At 41.4% G+C, this 21,470-nt stretch overlaps 1 protein-coding gene across 1 annotated transcript in view; it reads right to left on the bottom strand.

Moving 5' to 3' along the window:
• Positions 1-10,657, bottom strand: part of LOC126284257 (TBC1 domain family member whacked) — an 83,035-nt gene extending 72,378 nt beyond the window's left edge. Inside the window, exons 1-2 of the mRNA XM_049983058.1 lie at positions 10,180-10,657; positions 9,394-9,544 (exon numbers count right to left, since the gene is read on the bottom strand). Coding sequence (XP_049839015.1) covers positions 9,394-9,530 — 137 coding nt within the window. The 5' untranslated portion in view covers positions 9,531-9,544; positions 10,180-10,657. The remainder of the gene's footprint in view (positions 1-9,393; positions 9,545-10,179) is intronic.
• Between the last annotated feature and the right edge of the window lie 10,813 nt (positions 10,658-21,470).

The raw sequence follows: 21,470 nt of genomic DNA, 5'->3' as shown, positions 1-21,470 counted from the left end.
AGAACAATATACACAATCACCGGCAAATGAAAATCTGTGAACATTATGAAAAGCTTCTTTAACTACATGACAGTCATATCCATATTCAAAGAGTATTTTATAGATTACATGCTTCTTATTGCAAAATGGTTTTTCTGTGTATTAAGTTCAAATATACTGACAGAATGGTAATCGAGCGCTCTTTATTCTCTCTATACCTGTATTAATTGTTATTATGCTCTATTGCTTCAAGCAAATATTACTTTTCTTCACTTCTCATGATATGTCAATTCCCTCAAAGTACATACAATCATGCATCCTCAGTATGGAGCACATGGGACGCAACACAGTACATTATCTCAGTGGAAAAAACACTGTAAGGACACACAAAAAAAAGAATGAAAATTTTGCAATCCCCCCCCCCCCCCCCCCCCCCCCCACACACACACACGCTCTCTCTCTAGTAGAAGTGTGGTTGCAGACGGTTAGCAGAGTGTGAGACAAGAAGGATTACAGGAGTGAAGAATGTGTTGCATCTGGGTAGTTCAGAAAAGCTGGTCCTTCCAGCACTAGAGAATGATGGTCTTTCCAAGCAAGAGATATTCCTCATTTTACCAAACTATATACCCCAACGATTATCTAAATACAATAACCAGTAAAATATTTACTAAAGACAAGTTATGGCAGAGGGCATGGTACATTGGAAGACACTGTCATGTCTGCCAGTGTTTATTCTGCTCGAAATGAATCGGTACCAGATGCAGTGATAGTCTGATCAGAAAGTATACTAAAGTATAAGGAATTAAAAGTTGTGCAATTACAAAATAAACTGAGAAGCTACACTAAAATCGATCTACTGCGAAAGTAGCTTACATATGAAAAATGCAACATGGCACAGCACCATTTGAAATACAGTAAGAAACATAAAACCCCGGCTGACCTAATTTTAAGTAAATGTTAACTGAAAAACAACAAGTGAATCAAGTATGACAAATTTCTTCTGAACATTGTACTCCTAAAAATTAAGTTGCCCAAAAGTTAGGCATTTTTCAAAGCATGAATTGTTGCCGCTTTCTTGGGGTACACACCTCTGAAGTTTAGTACAGAGTCTCAAATGCACATACAATTAATACACATGCTGTGGAAACAACTTTAATTATTTTCAGGATGAACAATATGAAAACAAATTCATGTGCAAGTTGATTTTTGACAAAGATGAAGCTTCAAGAAAAATTATTGTAGTTCAATAATGCTTGACTGAGGCTCAATGGTTCTATTCATCTATAGGAATGTATTAAAGGTAATTGTAAGGATAATCTTTAAAATCATGCTCTAATGTTAACATCTGCTCCATAAATGGATTCAACCAGTAGCTGTGGATGTGGGTTCCAACACAACCCTGGTGCTGCCATCTTATAGATACTAACTCAAGTGATTATCCAGCTAGAGCGAGCAAGAACAAAAATTATTGCAGCTGACAGTCAATTACATAAAAAAATTGAGTATTTCTAGGAATTAGTGGCATAAAATATAAAATTACTTACTCTATACCAAACCCAAATAAAAAACAGCAGAAATGGGTATTTTCAGATATTTTTGTGGTAAAACTGATGTAATTTTTCATGACGAGAAGTTTAACTACAATTTTTATCCATATGATAATTCCCCAGATATGCAGGACTGAAAATTTCCCACAAGTTAACTTCCACTCATTTGGGTCAGGCATCATATCAATGAATGAACATACAATGAGTTCTGTTCAGTCACTCAGTTGTTCAGTTGTGAAGAGCATAAAATTCTTCAGGGAAATAAAAGGTATAGGATTTGAAGGTAGTAAAGCAACAGAGGAATTCACAAGTAATATGAACAACTTGGTAGACTTTTTTTTTTCTTTTTTGTCATCAGTCTACTGACTGGTTTGATGCGGCCTGCCACGAATTCCTTTCCTGTGCTAACCTCTTCATCTCAGAGTAGCACTTGCAACCTACGTCCTCAATTATTTGCTTGACGTATTCCAATCTCTCTCTTCCTCTACAGTTTTTGCCCTCTATAGCTCCCTCTAGTACCATGGATGTCATTCCCTCATGTCTTAGCAGATGTCCTATCATCCTGTCCCTTCTCCTTATTAGTGTTTTCCACATATTCCTTTCCTCTCCCATTCTGCGTAGAACCTTCTCATTCCTTACCTAATCAGTCCACGTATATAACTTATTTCCCTAATGGCACCTTATGTAACAACTCAAAGGCTCACAAAGCCTTAAGTAAATCTAGAAACTTTCTTGCCGATAAATGTAACAACTCTGCTCCCAAAAGACATCTCCAGTCTCTATGAGTAACTTAAAAGTATATCTGATTAGGTACAGAAAATGTTTCAGAAATACACTGAAAAAAAAATCATGCTAAACTTCGCCATTTCAGCATCATAAAGTCCCTGAGTTTCAATGATCATTCATCAGCAACAGACTTCCTCAATTTTGCACTTGTCCCTGTAAAAGTTCTTACATTCTAATACAAACTGAGATATGTATGTGAATGTTCCTTGACATCGTATGTAAGCCAAATGTGGGGTTTAGCTAAACTTTTGGAACAAGGTAACAAGACAGTTTTGGAACCGGAAAATGTAATCAATAGAACACTGTGTGTGTGTGTGTGTGTGTGTGTGTGTTCTATATGTATCACCACAAAACCCGGTCCAAATGACAACATATGCTGTAGATTTTGAAAGCAACTCAACAAAGAAATGTTTGGTTTATAACATGGCAGCTTATATGGTTAACCAAGCAAAAGTTACAAAATGCCCTAACTTATAACAAAGAAAATAATCAACTATTGATAATATAATGTAAATGGACGGATAAAAAAAAATCTACTCACCAAGCGAAAACTTGTGAAAGTTAAATCCTTTTGTGTGTGTGTACCCCTGCTGCCACTTGGTGAGAAGTTTTTTAAGTCTACAATGCCCTAAGTGTGAAGTTGTCTGATATACCTTTACTTACATCTGAGATTATGGTGCTACTGGAGGAAAGACAATGCTCATGTATCCACCAAAAGGTGTCTTCAATGTTCCTATTCAGATGTAAATGTCGTAGTACTAGACTCCATTCCAACATTTTATGAGGCGACTTTAATGCAAGTGCAGCTAGTTGGTTTACATCACAGCAGAAATTTCCAATTTAGGCTGCTGCAAAGATCATGTGACGAAAATAATTCCTAAGCTGAGTACTTATTATACAAAAGCCGGTTTTTCACAAGCATTAACCTCTGGATGCATAAGCGAGCTCTTTTTGATCCAGCAAACTTTCATCTTTTCAAATAAGTGCCGCAAAAATGGTCTATTTTAGTTCATGCTCTGTACAATCTTCAAATTTATTTTACTTTTTTTTTTTTGGGGGGGGGGGGGGGGGAGGGAGGGGACATTATTTGTGCAAGTCCATTTTCTGGATGAATTTTGTCATACTACACATATAATGCATGACAGAGGTCTTTTAGACCCGTTAGTGAATTTCCATCTTTCAAATAACCACAGGCAAATTAGCCAAAAAGCTATAAATGGGGGAAATAGTTTATTAAGTTTTGAAACTTCAGGAAGATGCTCATATGGGATGTAGTATTCGTTGTAGTGGCCTTCAGTCCAAACACTGGTTCGATGCAGCTTTCCATGCTACTCCAACCTATGCCAGAGTAAGTGCTCCTGAAAAAGCAGCGAAGCTCACAATACTAGATACAGTAAGCTGGTTGAAACCCGCAATTCACAGAAATGAGATTTTTGGGGAAAATTTAATTGCATGTCAAAAGGATAGGCAAATGAGAAACAGAGGTTGTGTATTTGTTGCGATACACAAGAAACTCAAACCCACTGAGATATAAATTGAAGCCACATGTGAGATTTTTGGGCAAGACTCAGTATCAGGGACGGGCACAAAATGAAAATTTTATCTTTTTATCACCAACTCACCTCTTGATGTAACCAAAACTTAGAGAAAAGTTCGCTTGTAGCTAAAAGTTCCCATATCTTACTGTAATCAGCAGTGGAAACTTTAATCATCAAACAATCAACTGGAAAAATTACAGTTTTGTTAATGGTGGGCATAATAAGATGTCCTGTGAGATATTACTAAATGCCTTATCTGGAAAGTACCTAGAACCGATAGTTTGGAACCCCATACATGATGGAAATATACAGTATCTACTGGCAATAAACGGACATGACCTCTTTAAGGGTGTCCATATCTGAACTGGTACCAGTGACCATCATGAGGTTATGGAAACAAAGATTCCACACTACAAAACAGAACTAAAAGAAGCAGATAGGTAAATATGTTCAGTAAATTAGATAATAAAAAGTAGTAGTGTCATATACCAAAGAGGAACTTGAAGCTTTCAGTACATTGCAGGAGCATGTAGAAGTAGTATGGCTCAATTTTAAAAGAATAGTTGGCCATGCACTGGACAGGTATGTACGCAGTAGAACAGTTCATAATGGAAGAGACCCTCCATGGTATATGGTCACTGCTAAGAAACTGACTCCAGCATAACATAAGTAAAACACAGTATACGGCTATAGATAGAGAGATGCTGAATGGAATACGTTTGGCTGTCAAGGGAGCAAAGTGTGACACCTTCAATGACTACCATAGCAGAATACTATCAAATGATTTATCACAAAACCTAAGAAATTCTGTTGTATGTAAAGGCTGTTAGCGGTACCAAAGTTGGCGTCCACTTGCTAAAAAATGACACAGGAACTGGAATTGAGTGTAGCAAACCCAAAATGCAGAAATGCTCAAGTCCATTAATTATAATAATCCTTTATAAGGGAAACCCAAATTTAATTCTCAATCCACTGAAAAGATGAGGGCAATGCGAAATCAGTATTAGTGGCAGTGGTGATGGGGGGATGCCAAGTAGTTGGAAGAAAGGGCACCATTTTACAAGAATGTTCATAAAAGTGATCCACAAAACTACCACCCAATATCGATTTGTAGTTGAATCTGAGTTCAAGCCAATGAGATACACTTTTTGATAAAAAGTATCTGGACACATCCAAAAACTTAAGTTTTTCATATTAGATGCATTGTGCTACCAGCTGCAGCCAGGTACTCCGTATCAGCGACATCAGTAGTCATTAGACATTGTGAGAGAGCAGAATGGGGGGCTCCGCGGTACTCACAGACTTCGAACGTGGTCAGGTGATTGGATGTCACTTGTATCATATGTCTGTACATGATATTTCCACACTCCTAAACACCCCTAGGTCCACAGTTTCTGATGTGGTAGTAAAGTGGAAACATGAAGGGACACTACAGCACAGAAGTGTACAGGCTGACCTTGTCTGTTGACTGACAGAGACTGCTGACAATTGAAAAGGGTTCTAATGTGTAATAGTCAGACATCTATCCAGACCATCACACAGAATTTGCAAACTGCATCAGGATCCACAAGTACTATGACAGACAGGCAGGAGGTGAGAAAGCTTGTATGCCACATTCGAGCGGCTGCTCATAAGTCACACATCACGCCGGTAAATGCCAAACAACGCCTCACTTTATGTAAGGAGCATAAACATTGGACGATTTAACAGTGGAAAAATGTGTGGAGTGATGAATCACAGTACACAATGTGGTGATCCGATGGCAGGGTGTGGGTATGGTGAATGCCCGGTAAACATCATCTGCCAGCATGTGTAGCGCCAACAGTAAAATTCGGAGGTGGTGGTGTTATGGTGTGGTCATGTTTTTCACCTAGGGGGCTTGCAACCCATGTCATTTTGCACGGCAATATCACAGCACAGGCCTATATTAATGTTTTAAACACCTTATTGCTTCCCACTGTTGAAGAGCAATTCGGGGATGGCAATTGCATCTTTCAACATGATCGAGCACTTGTTCATAATGCACGGTCTGCGGCACTGGGGTTACATGACAACAACACCACTGTAATGGACTGGCCTGCACTGAGCCTTGACTTGAATCCTGTAGAACACCTTTGGGATGTTTTGGAATTCCGACTTCGTACCAGGCCTCACTTACTGATATCGATACCTTTTCTCAGTGCAGCACTTGTTGAAGAATGGGCTTAGAAACCTTCCAGCACCTGAGTAAATGTATGCCTGCAGGAGAGGAAGCTGTCATCAAGTCTAAGGGTTGGCTAATACCACACTGAATTCCAGCATTACCATGGAGGGCAACAGGAATTTGTCAGTAATTTTCAGCCAGGTGTCCAGATACTTTGATCACAGAGTGTACTTGGATGCAAAACTTTGAAGGGATATGAAATTGGACAATAACAGACTTGAGTAAAGCAGATGGTGGACTTTGGTTTACTTGTAGAATACTACAAAAAAAAAAAAAAAATCAAAAGGTTTACAAAGGAGATTGCTTACAAATCATTTGTGCAACCCATTCTGGAATACTGCTCTAGTATATTGGATGCACACCAAATAGGACTAACAGGAGATATTTGAATGTATATAGTGGAGGGCAGCATGAATGGTCAAAGGTTGGTTTGACCCATAGGAGTGGGTCAGAGAGATGCTGAAGAAACTGAACTGGCTGACTCTTGAACATAGACGTAAACTACCCTGAGAAAGCCCACTTACAAAGTTTCATGAATAGTCTTTAAATGACGACTCCAGGAATATACTACAATCTCTCACAGATGGACTGTGATGGACAATAGAGATCAATTACAGCATAAACAAAGGCATTTAAACAATAATTCTTCCTGTGCTCAATACGTGAATCGAACAGGGATGGAGCTGGCAAAATGAGATGCACGTTCTGCCATGCACTTCACAGTGGTTGCCAGAGCAGAGATACAGATGTAGATATTGTATGCATACTGGAATCCTACAGGTGGTTTACGTAACCATTTTGATGTTAGCATGAGTCAAAGCATATGGATGGTATTGGTAGGTTCAATATTTTGGAGAATAACAAGGAAACAGTGTGAACAGAAGTACAAAGTTTTCATTTATCACTGATAACATTACTGATTTTTATTGCACAGAAGTGTGAAGCTGCAAAAGCCAAATGTCTTGATGGCATCTGCATTCCTCTTCTTCACAATATTTCCTGAAAAATTTATGGTGGAGAAATGAGAGTCCTTAGAAGAAGGAAGATAAGAGAGACCTGAAAAGTTTTAGAGCATTCCTGTTGTTCTTTGGTTTCTCTAAAATATTATGCAAGAAACTTGTACACTTACAAAAAATTTAGCTCGTAGTATGAGTTTCAGAAATGTTACATATACAAAAAGTGGTATCTTTCATTTTACCAATGATGCCCCGACTTCACAGATATATAATGAACATATAATGTCTGTATTATTAAATCTTACAAAGGTGTTAATGAGGAGTTAATGCCTACAAAATTGGAACTTTAAGTATACACAAACAACGCACAAATGGGTACTGTCCCATCTTCAAAACAGCAACAAGAAGTGTAAGTCAATGTACAAGAAGGAAACATGTTACATGTTTAACCCCGTTCATGATTTTGTGGTCTATAGTTGTCCAGTCCACATCACTTGCTTCTTAAATTTGAAGATGATGATGAACCTACTAAAAAGAAGGAAGACTGCAAATAAGGTACATGGTGAAATGGAAGTATGTGAATTGCATATACAGAATTTGTCCAAAATTACTCTCATAATAGATGCAGAAAAAGGCCACAGTGTCAATTCATTTACATGACTTTAAAAAAGCAAGTTGAAACTGTGAATACCATTAAATTACACAGTCTGCGGACACATGATAATCTAAAAATGGGATGAACATGTGAACTACAGTTCTACAAACAAATTAAAAACCATATGTTACCACTTCAAAATTCTAAAATAGCAGATTATAAAAAAATGTATAGGCTAGGCCTACTATGCGTGAGTGACATCACTGTTATGGTATGGAGTAATTTTTGGGGGGAAATTCTCTTGCAGGCCAAAGCTGGTTTATAAAACAAAAAGTTAACACTGTTCACGAACTTGGATAATCCAATGTTTAAAAATACAAAAACTTCTTGTATGGCCTTCCTTACGCATTTTGGAGATGGCATTATTTGTGAGGAAAATGACAGCAGAAACCACATCACCTACCAGACAAAAAGCTGTAACTACATGCACTAATCATTAACACACAAAAAATGAAGCAAGATGGACAGCTGCATACTAGAACAAAGCTTTGCAATAAAGTAACTAAACTAACTAACAACAATCTATTACAATGAAGATGAATTTTTTATGGCATAAAGTGCCGCATGTTATTGGCCTTTCAGATGCCATGTATGTATTCATCTTGGTAAATTTAAATATTTTGTAAATATGACCATTTTAGTGATAGTAAATAGTGTAATTCTTCTCTTGGGTGTGTGTTTAGCCAAACAGTAACTCTCAGGGGTACCTACTGACTTATCAACAGACTTTAGTACTAAAACTGTTAAAATAATATGCTGGAAGAATTAGTAAACAGTCATTAATCATGACAGTAATAAATATTCATGATATCATCAGGAAACTTGTACCCACTGTAAAGTCTAGGACTCATCCAATAACACATTGTAAATGTGTATGTAGCCTATAAACATAAAAGAGTAATGATAAAATACTATTCTATATTGTAGGCTAATAAGTAGCATCAGCATATTTCGTCATGTATCTGTACGTAAAGAGAGAATCGTTAACCCTAGCAATACCAAAATATTTTTCATAATGCACATTAATAAAGTGGGAGGGGCGGGGTGCTTTATGCAAACTCTAAAGTTTCAAAAAGGTAAAATTCTTCAAGTGTTGTTCACTTATATTAATGACATGGTTTTGTTTAAGATGTGCTCTTGTGTTAAGTCCAGAACCTGATAAAACATCTTTTAACACATTCCTTGCAATTTCAAGACATTGTCAATGTGTACTATCCAGCTGGGGGCACTTTTTCTTTACGATCAGCACAAAAAATCCAAAACGCGAATTACCTTAATTGTTATTGGCTTTTACACACAAAACATTAAAGAGCTATTGATGAGCAGAAAATGTTGCATGCGCCGTTGATTGTGGCAAGTGTCATCTATTGATAAATCTTAAAATTTTGGGCTAATTTTAATAAAAAAATTTAAAACATTTATGGAACCTGGTAGAAGAATTCATCATAAATAATAAAGGTATTTTTTCAAATTATAAAAATAACTGACTAGATTACAATATCTTCAGAAGATAGGCGTAGTGTCCTCTCTCCCCTTCGTATTTGGCGAGTTAAGGGAGGAACCCAATGGGTTCTGAACACGGGCTGTTTGATGCCCGATTATCAACAATAGTAAATAACTTAAATGACAACAAATAACAAAGTCCACCGACTGAATAAAAGTACAAATTACTTCTAAATAATGAATAGTCACAAATAATTATTAGCAACGGGGAATCTGATAAACTTACGGATCAGGTGTGTACTGTGAACCTCCAAGAAATCCGTGACGATCAGGAACTGTGGAAATCACTGAACCATTGTGTACTGCGCTGCTCGCCTCAGAACACGTATCATCATCATCTTGTTGTTCTATTGCCGATGCCATTTCGATGTTACATTCTGAATACGGAAAAAATTGAAGCGATTGTTTTATTTCTTCATAAACTAAATCAAAACGTTGATCCCTAAACTCAATAACAACAACAATATTACTGCTATACTTATATTAGCCACATTCTGGCGTTTGCAATGACAACCAACATGCATTCGGGCATCACTCCGTGTAAATATAGCAGCATTCCTGATGTCACGTCATATGAGGGTGCGGCAGAATCCTAAAGTTACTGTCCTGTACTTGTTCCCAGAACAAGAAAATTTATGACACAAGGGGTGCAATAAGCTTACGGAGTAACACCGAAATCTGATTTTACTTTCCATACTGCTCGTACCACGTAATACTAGTATGTGCATGAATCTGTCATAAATAATAGGGTGCCTTCTGCTCATACACATGACGAAAAAAAAAGAAAACGATAAAAATGTAGATACGTGACAGCATTATCAGAATCTGGAGCCTTAAGTCGCTGAACAGTCAATGCTAGTGAGCTTTATGAATAATGATTACCTCATAAACTATTACACATTTTATAAGCCACGACACATGTGTACATGCACAGAATGTGACCAATACACTATCTTCGTATGGTGTCAACAATGTTGTTCAGCACAACTTCCATCACACATACACCCCTTACCTGTGATTTAAAATTTACGTTTGTTTTCTTTTCTCACATGTCGTCGACAGAACACTATGGCTGAACAGTTTGCGTACCATTCGCGTAAAAATTTGCGCTTACAACCGAGTAGAAAGCAACAGAACAAAATTCACAACGCAAATATTTACACATTAACACTGCAGCCAATGACCACCTCACAAACGCACCGTGACCCAGCCTTAAGTTTTCGGATAAATTACCAACTCCTGCCGACGAAAAATAAAATAACACTGACGGCAATCTGTGGCTTGCAGTCAGCGCTGTGCGCGGCGAATTCAGGAACTTGATAAGACGCTTACGACAGAAGGAGAAAGTACTACCGTGCTACGGTTCCTTGTACGGCTACTGCACTTGGAAAACTCTTATTTTTATTAATTGTAATAGCATAGCTAAAACAATTACTCTAAGGACCATTAACTTCTAATAGAACATTTCTTATCTTTTAAGGCACGCGATTCGATATTGTCTGTTAGTCTTACCGAACGAAAGATAAGCAATAGCAGGTGTAGCATAGAATTATGATTTTCACCATTCAGTTAAAACGAATATTTGTTTCTTTATACAGGCGAAGTATGACTCTAAGCACAAGGTGATTTACCATTCTGTAAGAAGCAATGGTTCTTTAGTTTTTCTAAATAGTTTTATATGTAAATAACACTTTTAATGGTACGTTACGCCGTAAGATTAATATAATAAATATTGTGTTTTGTTTCAGCTATTTTTATTATACAATGATGACCTAACTCTGCAGCACAACTGAATATTTGAAATACCGTACATAGAGTAGAGGTACCTATATTTTTCCGTGTATAAAAATTACTCGGGAATAGTTATGATTCGACAATACTACAATTGTACCGGTAACTGTAAGTGCATCTGAGAGATGCATTATTTTAGTAAGGACAAAATTTTATCACGTCGTTCAGGGGGTGGAGAAAATGATGGAAACGCCACAAACGTAAACATTGCAATGCCTATGCGGTGTAGGAAAACCGTTGGCATTCAAGACAGCTTCCAGTCATCACGTAGTGGGTAAATACAGTTCCTGTATGCATTACAAGGGAATCATATACTACTGTTCCTGTAAAATAGTGGCAAGTTCAAAGAACGATGAGGGAAATGTGTAGCGAAGATTACTAAGACTCAATAATATTGAGATCTTGTGATTGTGATGGTCGACATTGTAATTCTGTCAGAGACGGCAAAGGACTTGGAAGAGCAATTGAACGGTATGGACAGTGTCTTGAAAGGAGGATATAAGATGAACATCAACAAAAGCAAAACGAGGATAATGGAATGTAGTCCAATTAAATCGGGTGATGCTGAGGGAATTAGATTAGGAAATGAGACACTTAAAGTAGTAAAGGAGTTTTGCTATTTAGGAAGTAAAATAACTGATGATGGTCGAAGTAGAGAGGATATAAAATGTAGACTGGCAATGGCAAGGAAAGCGTTTCTGAAAAAGAGAAATTTGTTAACATCGAATATAGATTTAAGTGTCAGGAAGTCATTTCTGAAAATATTTGTTTGGAGTGTAGCCATGTATGGAAGTGAAACATGGACGATAACTAGTTTGGACAAGAAGAGAATAGAAGCTTTCGAAATGTGGTGCTACAGAAGAATACTGAAGATAAGGTGGATAGATCACGTAACTAATGAGGAGGTATTGAATAGGATTGGGGAGAAGAGAAGTTTGTGGCACAACTTGACTAGAAGAAGGGATCGGTTGGTAGGACATGTTTTGAGGCATCAAGGGATCACAAATTTAGCATTGGAGGGCAGTGTGGAGGGTAAAAATCGTAGAGGGAGACCGAGAGATGAGTACACTAAGCAGATTCAGAAGGATGTAGGTTGCAGTAGGTACTGGGAGATGAAGAAGCTTGCACAGGATAGAGTAGCATGGAGAGCTGCATCAAACCAGTCTCAGGACTGAAGACCACAACAACAACAACGGAAGAGGTGACAATTTGTCCTCTTGCTCACAGAACCAGTCCTGTAGGTTGCGAGCTGTCGTCTTGGAACACAATACCACCATTGAGGAAACAACCCTGTACTGTGGGATGGACCTAATCGGCCTAAACGTCACATAATCCTTAGCAATAATGCGACCTTGCGAAGTAACCATAAGGCTCGTGGAATACCACGGTTTGGCTGCCCAGACGATCGCCGAATCCCAGCCATGATTCACTCTTGGGACGTAAACTAGGCCAAAAGTTGGAAACATGTGAAACTAGACTTATCCGATCAAATGACACTCTTCCACAGTTCCATAGTCCAGATTATCGGCCTCGGCATCTCGTTTTCCAGTTATGGGTGTTTACATCAGTGTTGAGCGGTCTTGGGATTTGAGCTCACACTGAAATTCCCTGCTTATGGAACTCCCTTCTTGTTGTTCTGGTGCTTCGCGAATGCGACATTCAGTTCTGCAGTGATTTGCAGCTGTCGTCCTCTTATTTTTCGTCTCAGTCTCCTTCAATGACCGTCTGTCATTATTACTGACACACACACTTTCGTCCGCGTTGTGACTTTGTGGCTAATATTTCCCTGCATTACCTGTCTCTGGTATAAATCTGATACGGTGGCTCCGCATAAACTTTCCGCAACCTGGTTTGCGGGTGCACCCACCGTACGGGCACCAACAATTCAGATTCACTGAGCTCCGACATAATGCACTGACAACTGCAGAGAAAACTGTTCAGAGCACGACTGACAAGATCTATTAAAGACATTGCACAGATGCCGTTCGTGGTCAAATACAAACAAAACATGTGCACTTATTTCAACATGAACTTTTTGCGGTTTTTCCATATTTTTGTGCAGCTCCTATACCTAAGGTAACAAGGTATATGTGAGTCCAAGAAAATTGCAACAGGACACATTTCACCCCAGATAGCATGAGTTTCTTTGATGAGGCCTCTTACTGTCGCCATTTATTACCAATGGTAAGTAACTGATTAGTCCACGATGAAATGAATTGATCTGTTACTGTCGCCATTTATTACCAATGTTAAGTAACTGATGACGAAATGAATTGAGTCTGGCTTACGTTAAATCATGATATTAATTCAACAATAAATCTGATGTTGTACCAAGACTTAAAATACAATCACAGATTCCATAAGGAGAAGGCATGGTAACATTGGGGCGGGGGGGGGGGGGGCGAATCAGGAATACAGTGTTTTAATTCACTTACTGAATGGGTAACCACCAATTCTCTGCGATATGATGAGTTTTTTTTGTCACCGATTGTGGCATGAAATAACACGAAACTGACCAACTAAATTATAAAAAAAATTGCAATTTAAGAGTCATGCTACCACCACCCTCATGCATTACCACTGGAAAGATTTCTGCAGACACACGTGTACAACACTGGTGTTGCTGTTAGTGTCTTAGCAAAATGTCGGAAGGATAAGTGGTTGTTACTCCTGATGACGATGGCAGAGATAGCCGTCCAAAGCTTGAGTATTCAAACTGAAGCGGTTTGAAAACTTAGAAGATTTTTCTCAATCTTAACAATAGTTGCTATCTCCACTGATACTAAAATATTGTCTGTTCATACACCAAACATTTTCAGTATCATCTTATGTCTTCATTAATAGTCGTTTTGGACTGTGTAGAGTGTCCTTATTTCGAGTGTTATGGCGGTGAATTTTATCTCTCTTGCTGCAAATTACGGTTCAGTTTCGCATGTGACGCAAAGGAACAGCTGAAACACATTGGCTGAAAACACTCAAGATACGAATCTTTTTCTTTTTTCTTTTTAATGAAGATGGGATGGCAATAAAACTAAACTCTGGCTGAACACGCCTCGGTAGACCGACCGACCGCCGTGTCATCCTTACCCTACAGGCATCAGTGGCTGTGGATATGGAGGGGCATGTAGTCAGCACACCACACTCCCGGCAGTTGTCAGTTTTTGTGACTGGAGTTGACACTTCTCAGTCAAGTAACTCTTCAATTGCCTCACAAGGGCTGAGTACATCCCGCTTGCCAACTGTGATAGGCAGGCCCGGACCGTCGCCCATCCAAGCGCTAGCCAAGCTTGACAGTGCTCAACTTTGGTGATCTGAAGGGGTCCGGAGTTACCACTGTGGCAAGGCGTTGGCTCGTTTCCAATGGGCCGTTAAAAAGACTCAATGATCCTCACTGCCTTTTTGTGTAGCAATATCATGTTCGTGCAACTGCAAAGTGCCCCAATGTCTGTAGCTCATAGCTGACATTCCTGTAAAATAATACGTAAGTACTGTACTCTTCAGTTAATAGCGAGCAAGTTGGCGCAGTGGGAAGGCACTGGGGTCCTACTTTAGGGATGACTGCAATTAAACTAAACTCTGCCCGAACAGTACCGACTGGCCGCCGTGTCATCCTCAACCCACAGGCGTCATTGGATGTGCATAAGGAAGGGCATCTGGTCAGCGCACCGCTCTCCCGGCCGTTTTGTCAGTTTACGAGACCGGAGATGTTATTGCTCAATCAAGTAGCTCCTCAGTTTGCCTCAGAAGGGCTCAGTGCACCCCGCTTGCCAACAACGCTAGGCAGACCCGACGGTCACCCGTCCCAGTGCGAGCCAAGCCCGACAGCGATTAACTTAGGTGATCTGACGGGAACCGGTGTTATCCCTGCGGCAAGGCTGTTGGCTGTATTTTACGGATGACAGCAGCCCAAATATCCAGGTTTATATTTTCCCTAAACGGCTTAAGGCAATCTCTGTATGGCTCTAGTGAATGAGCATGGCTGGTTTATCTGAGCTTGTACTCCGCCTCGAATGGCTTCGCCATCTACGGGGAGGTGAAGCCTCACGTTCGCCCTTTTCCTCTGTTATAAAAGATTTTAGTTTTCTGAGTAGACTGAGAAATCATGAAAGCTTGGGTAACACATGTTCGGTGTGCACTTCCCAAATCAATTTCCAGACGATGACGAAGACCGTAAGTTTAACAGGTCCTGTGTCATCCAGAGCTCCAGTGCCACAGAGTTTACATGCCGCCCTCTGCTTTTTGTTTTCGTTTATTTTCGTCTTATTCGCACTAAACCCGCCTCTGGGCAGAAGTTAGTCGACTTGGAGGTATGCAGGTTCGGATCTTGGCATTGGGAAATTGTCGCTGCCAGTATTCAGACGAAAAGGAGAGGAGAGGTAGTGACTTGAAAGGGCCCCACACATGACATCTAAATTTATGACTCGGACAACGTTCCTATGGCAGGACGCTGTCCCAGAAGTAAATAAAAACAGTTCCAATTCCCCAATTCCGACCACTGCTTTTGGGGTGTTTCCCTTGGCTGTGAGTTACGTGTCGGAACTAGTAAGCCCTTCCCACTTATTCCCAATTGCGAACCCATTCTGCCTTACAATCAGCTGTTCTGTTAATTGGCTGAATAGAACTACAGTTCTTTAATCAACTGGCTCTCAAACAGTCCGCTCCACACCTTACAGTACAGAATAAAAAGTTAGAAGAGAAAAAAAATGTACACGCACTCATCAAGTCATCCACACGACACAGAAATACAATTGAGTCTAACAGGCTGGAGCAAGGCAACAGCAGACCACTTCCACTAGGACTTGCCTAGAGCGGATGCATGATTCCAGCGGCTGCTCCCCTGAGCTCGTTTCCTGTGTACGCGACATTTATTAATTTACTATTCACGTTACGCGACTTCGTTAGCAAATCACCTAGGATATGTGCTTGTTATACATCTACATCGAACACCGTAAGCCACCTAACGGCGTATGAGGGGCTTACTTTTGGTACCACTACTTGATCCTCCCTACCCTGTTACACTCGCGGATGGCGCGTGGCAAGAATTATTGTCGCCAAGCCTCAGTATTAGCTCTAATTTCTTGTATTTTCTAGTTGTGGTCATTTCGCGAGATTTATGTGGGAGTCGGTGTATGTTGTCTGACTCTGCCCAGAAAGTATTCTCTCGAAATTTCAATATTAAACCCCACCGCGATGCACAACGCCTCTCTTGTAATGTCTGCCCCTGGCGTTTGTCAAGCATCTCTGTAGCGCTCTCGCGCCGACTAAACTATCTCGTGACGAAACGCGCCGCTCTCCTATTGGTCCTACCTGGTAAGGATCCTGTATCCATGAACAGTACTCAAGAATCAATTAAACAAGCGCCTTTCAAGCCACTTCCTTCGTGAATGAGCTACATTTCCTTAAGATTCTTCCTATGAACCTATTTTTGCAACTATATGCTTTGTGTGGTCATTCCACTTAAAGTCGCTCTGGAGAATTACTCGTAGATATTTTACGGTAGACAGTGTTTCCAGCAGTTTGTCATTAATCGTGTAGTTGTACAGTAGTGGATTTCTTTTCCTACATATGCGCAATATGTTACATTTATTCACGTTCAGGGTCAACTGTCAAAGCATGCGCCATAGAGTGGACGTGGGGTTCTATGTGCTACAGTCTGGAACCGAGCGACCGCTACGGTCGCAGACTCGAATCCTGCCTCGGACATGGATGTGTGTGATGTCCTTAGGTAGGCGACTGATGATCTCAGAAGTTAAGTAGCATAGTGCTCAGAGCCATTTTTGAGCATGCACCATTCATCAGCCCTCTGGCGGTCATTCTGCAATTGGAGACTATCTTCTGTCGTTCCTAATTCGTTACAGACAACAGAAATATCTGCGAACAGACTGAAAGAGCTTCCGCCGCTTTGCATTAGATGATTTACATACATAGTAAACAGCAAATGTCCTACTGGAGTACTCAGGAAATTATATTTACATCTGTCGATTTCTTCCGTTAATGGCGGGTTGTTGAGTTCTGTCTGCAAGGAATTCTTGAATCCATTCGCAATTTGGTCCGATACTTGGTCAGCTCTTATTAGTTCACTAATCGACTGTGCGGGGCAATGCCTTTCTGAAAGTCAAGGAACACGGTATCAACGTGAGCGTCGTAGTCTACAACGCTATGGATCTCATGGAGGAAAGAGTGAGCTGAGTTTCACATGTCACTTCTTGCAGATATGTCTGAATGTCACCCTTTCCAGTAGAGAACAGTGTTATATCATCTGCAAAGTGCGGGATGTATCCAGTTTAGCTTAGAGCTTAAAAAAAATAAAAAGCCAGAGGCGCTGGAATAGATCATGGAGGCACATCCTGTGACAACTCAGTTTTATATGAGACTGTGGAGGTACAGGGAAGTGGTGGGGTTCGGTTGAGTTGTTAGAGAACATAAAAATTTAACATTTTATTTCACACCACTTTCACTTTACAGCAAACCTTAAATCACATCCAGGATGAGAAATAAAAACAAATATTTAGTGACAGCGAGGATGGCCAGTCAAGGGAGAATGCAAAAGTGACTACAAGAATGATTAAAATGTAAGATGATATAACGAGGTCCCATACTCTGAGGAGCGTAGGGGACGATGTGGGACACCCTCACTGCCGGCTAGGCAAGGTCCTAGCGGAGGTGGTTTGCCATTGCCTTCCTCCGACCGTAATGGGGATGAATTATGTTGATAAAGTTGACACAACACCCACTCATTTCGATCCCGCTAGGAATCGAACCCGGGACCCCTTCTGCGGGAAGCGAACGCTACCACAAGACCACGAGTTGCTAAGATGATATAATAAGCCCCGAAAGATGAACGGTATAGTAACCACAATATTAAAAATAAGACGATTAATTTATCCCTGGCAAGGCCTTGGAAAAAAAACATTCAAAGAGACTGTACATGATTCATAAGAAGATCTAAGCAAACGGAACCAGAAGGCTAAATAAAAATCACACTCTACAAGAGACACAAAATACAGATGTAAATTACCCTAGTTACTCGTGCCCACAGGCCATTCCAAATTACAGAATGACAAGAAACAGAAGTGTGAGTAAGACTTATTTACCCCCAAACGAATTTATTACCCAGATGCACACGCATCATCACCCGTAAATGCAACTTCTTTCCCTAAATACTGCTGTATGAACAGTCAGAAATAATCTTAGCCCGCGTACTCAAAAGCAGACGTGATGACACGCAGACAAGTCAGTTACGGATGTGTAGTAGCAACCTTACACGGAGTTACGGCCATGTACGCCACCCAGCACTAACGCCTGTTCTTTCTTGCAGCCGTGCGGTGTTGCCGCGCTGTCTAAGGCGCCTTGTAACAATCCGCGCGGCTCCCTCCGTCGGAGGTTCGAGTCTTCCCTCGGATATGGGTGTGTGTGTTGTCATTAGCATACGTTAGTTTAAGTCAGATTAAGTAGTGTGTAAGGTTAGGGACCGATAGCTTCAGAAGTTTGGTCCCATAAGATCTTACCACAAATTGCCAAATTTCTTTCTTGCAAATACGAGGGGCGTTGAACAAGTAATGCAATACTTTTGTTTTAAAGTAGCTTGGTTTTATTTAGAATCTAATACACAATATTACCCCTTTGACTACAGAACCCTATTTTTCAACATAAATGTAAATGCCGTGTGGTTCAAGTGGCTCTGAGCACTATGGGACTTAACATCTGTGGTCATCAGTCCCCTAGAACTTAGAACTACTTAAACCTAACTAACCTAAGGACATCACAGACGTCCCTGCCCGAGGCAGGATTCGAACCTACGACCGTAGCGGTCACGCTGTTCCAGACTGAAGCGCCTAGAACCGCACGGCCATAAATGCCGTGTGGCTGGGGCGTTCCGTCGGATAGACAGTTCGCCTGGTGCAAGCCTTTCGAGTTGACGCCACTTCGGCGACTTGCCTGTCGATGGCGATGAAATGATGATGATAAGGACAACACGCAGTCCCTGAGCGGAGAAAATCTCCGACCCAGCCGGAAATAGAACCCGGGCCCTTAGGATTGACATTCTGTTGCGCTGACCACGCAGCTACCCGGGGCGGACTTTTTCAACAAAATCTCTGTTCAATTCGACGGCCTTACGCCACCTGTATGCCCGCATGGTACCACTCCGCTGTCCGCCTGCTTATCTGAGTGGTTACGTGCTTGCCTCCCATGCAGCAGGCCCCGGTTCGATTCTCGGCCGGGTTGGAGATTTCTCCGCTCGTGGACGGAGTGTTGTCCTCGCCATCATTTCATCCTCATCACCGGCGCGCAATTCGCCCAGTGTGGCGTCGACTGAAACAGAATCGTAGTCGGCCGCCGAACTTCCACGGATGGGGCCTTCCGGCCAACACTGCCACATGCTCATTTCATTTTAGCATTCCACTAGTCAATGTCGGAGCCAGCGTTTTTCTGCATCGATAATCTCCCCAGCTCCTACGCACTATTTTCTGTGGAGTGCATCATTCATTGGACCAAACAGGTTGAAGTAGGAAGGTGCGAGTTCTGGGCTGTAGGGTGGATCAGGAAGAACAGCGCAGAGAAGTTTAGTGAGCTCCTTTCGGGTGCACAGACTTCTGTGGAGCCTTGTGTTGTCATGCAGAAGGACGAGTTCGTTTGCATTTTTGTGACGACGTAAACGCTGAAGTTGTTTCTTCGAATTACTGAGAATACTACACTACTGGCCAATTTTTAATTGCTACACCAAGAACAAATGCAGATGACAAACGAGTATTCATTCGAAAAATATATTATGCTAGAACTGACATGTGATTACATTTTCACGCAATTTGGAACCCAGAACAACCACCTCTGGCCGTAATAACGGCCTTGATACGCCTGGGCATTGAGTCAAACAGAGCTCGGATGGAGTGTACAGGTACAGCTGCCCATGCAGCTTCAACACGATACCACAGTTCATCAAGAGTAGTGACTGGCGTATTGTGGCGAACCAGTTCCTCGGCCACCATTGAGCAGACGTTTTCAGTTGGTGAGAGATCTGGAGAATGTGCTGGCCAGAGAAGCAGTCGAACATTTTCTGTATCTAGAAAGGCCAGTACAGGACCTGCAACATGCGGTCGTGCATTATCCTGTTGGAATGTAGAGTTTTGGAGTGATCGAACACATCTGAAATGTAAAGTCCACTGTTCAAAGTGCCGTCAATGCGAACAAGAGGTGACCGAGACGCGTAACCAATGGCACCCCATACCATCACGCCTGGTGATACGCCAGTATGGCGATGACGAATACACGCTTCCAATGTGCGTTCACCGCGATGTCACCAAACACGGATGCAACCATCATGATGCTGTAAACAGAACCTGGATTCATCCAAAAAAATGACGTTTTGCCATACGTGGTGCACCCAGGTTCGTCGTTGAGTACACCATCGCAGGCTCTCCTGTCTGTGATGCAGCGTCAAGGGTAACCGTAGCCATGGTCTCCGAGCTGATAGTCCATCCTGCTGCAAACGTCGTCGAACTGTTTGTGCTGATGGTTGTTGTCTTGCAAACGTCCCCATCTGTTGACTCAGGGATCGAGACGTGGCTGCACGATCCGTTACAGCGATGCGGATAAGATGCCTGTCATCTCGACTGCTAGTGATACGAGGCCGTTGGGATCCAGCACGGTGTTCGGTATTACCCTCCTGAACCCACCGATTCCATATTCTGCTAACAGTCATTGGATCTCGACCAACGCGAGCAGCAACATTGCGATACGATAAACCGCAATCGCGATAGGCTACAATCCGTCCTTTATCAAAGTCGGAAACGTGATGGTACGCATTTCTCCTCCTTCCACGAGGCATCACAAAGACGTTTCACCAGGAAACGCCGGACAACTGCTGTTTGTGTATGAGAAATCGGTTGGAAACTTTCCTCATGTCAGGACGTTGTAGGTGTCACCACCGACTCCAATCTTTTGTGAATGCTCTGAAAAGCTGATAATTTGCATATCACAGCATTTTCTTCCTGTCGGTTAAATTTCGCGTCTGTAGCACGTCATCTTCGTGGTGCAGCAATTGGAATGGCCAGTAGTGTACAATTCACTTCCGAGCTGATCGTTGCACCATGAGGGAGGACATCAAACAGAATAACCTCTTCAGATCCCAGACGTTCGTCGCCTTACTTTACCGGCTGAGGGCGGCTTTGGACTTTTTCTTCGGACGCCAGACGTGTGGCGTAGCTCCACGGATTGACGTTTTGCTTCCGGCTAGAAGTGACGATCCCATGTTCCATCGCCTGTGACGATGTTAGACAAAGAAGTGTGTCGACCACTTCGTAAGGTGCAAGCAGTTCCGCACAGATGTTCCTCAGTTGCTGTTTATGGTCTTCTGTTAGGCGGCGCGGAACCCAGTGGTCAAACACCTTTGAGTAACCCAACCGGTGGACGAGTGTGTCAGCTCTAGCAACAGAGACGTTCAGTTATGCAGCGAGGTGTTTGACTGCAACCCATCTATCGCCTGGAATGAGAGTATACGAAGATGGTATCTGT

The sequence above is a fragment of the Schistocerca gregaria genome, chromosome 8 (genome assembly GCF_023897955.1).
Source record: "Schistocerca gregaria isolate iqSchGreg1 chromosome 8, iqSchGreg1.2, whole genome shotgun sequence".
Lineage (NCBI taxonomy): Eukaryota > Metazoa > Arthropoda > Insecta > Orthoptera > Acrididae > Schistocerca > Schistocerca gregaria.
This window is presented reverse-complemented; position numbering and strand designations above follow the sequence as displayed.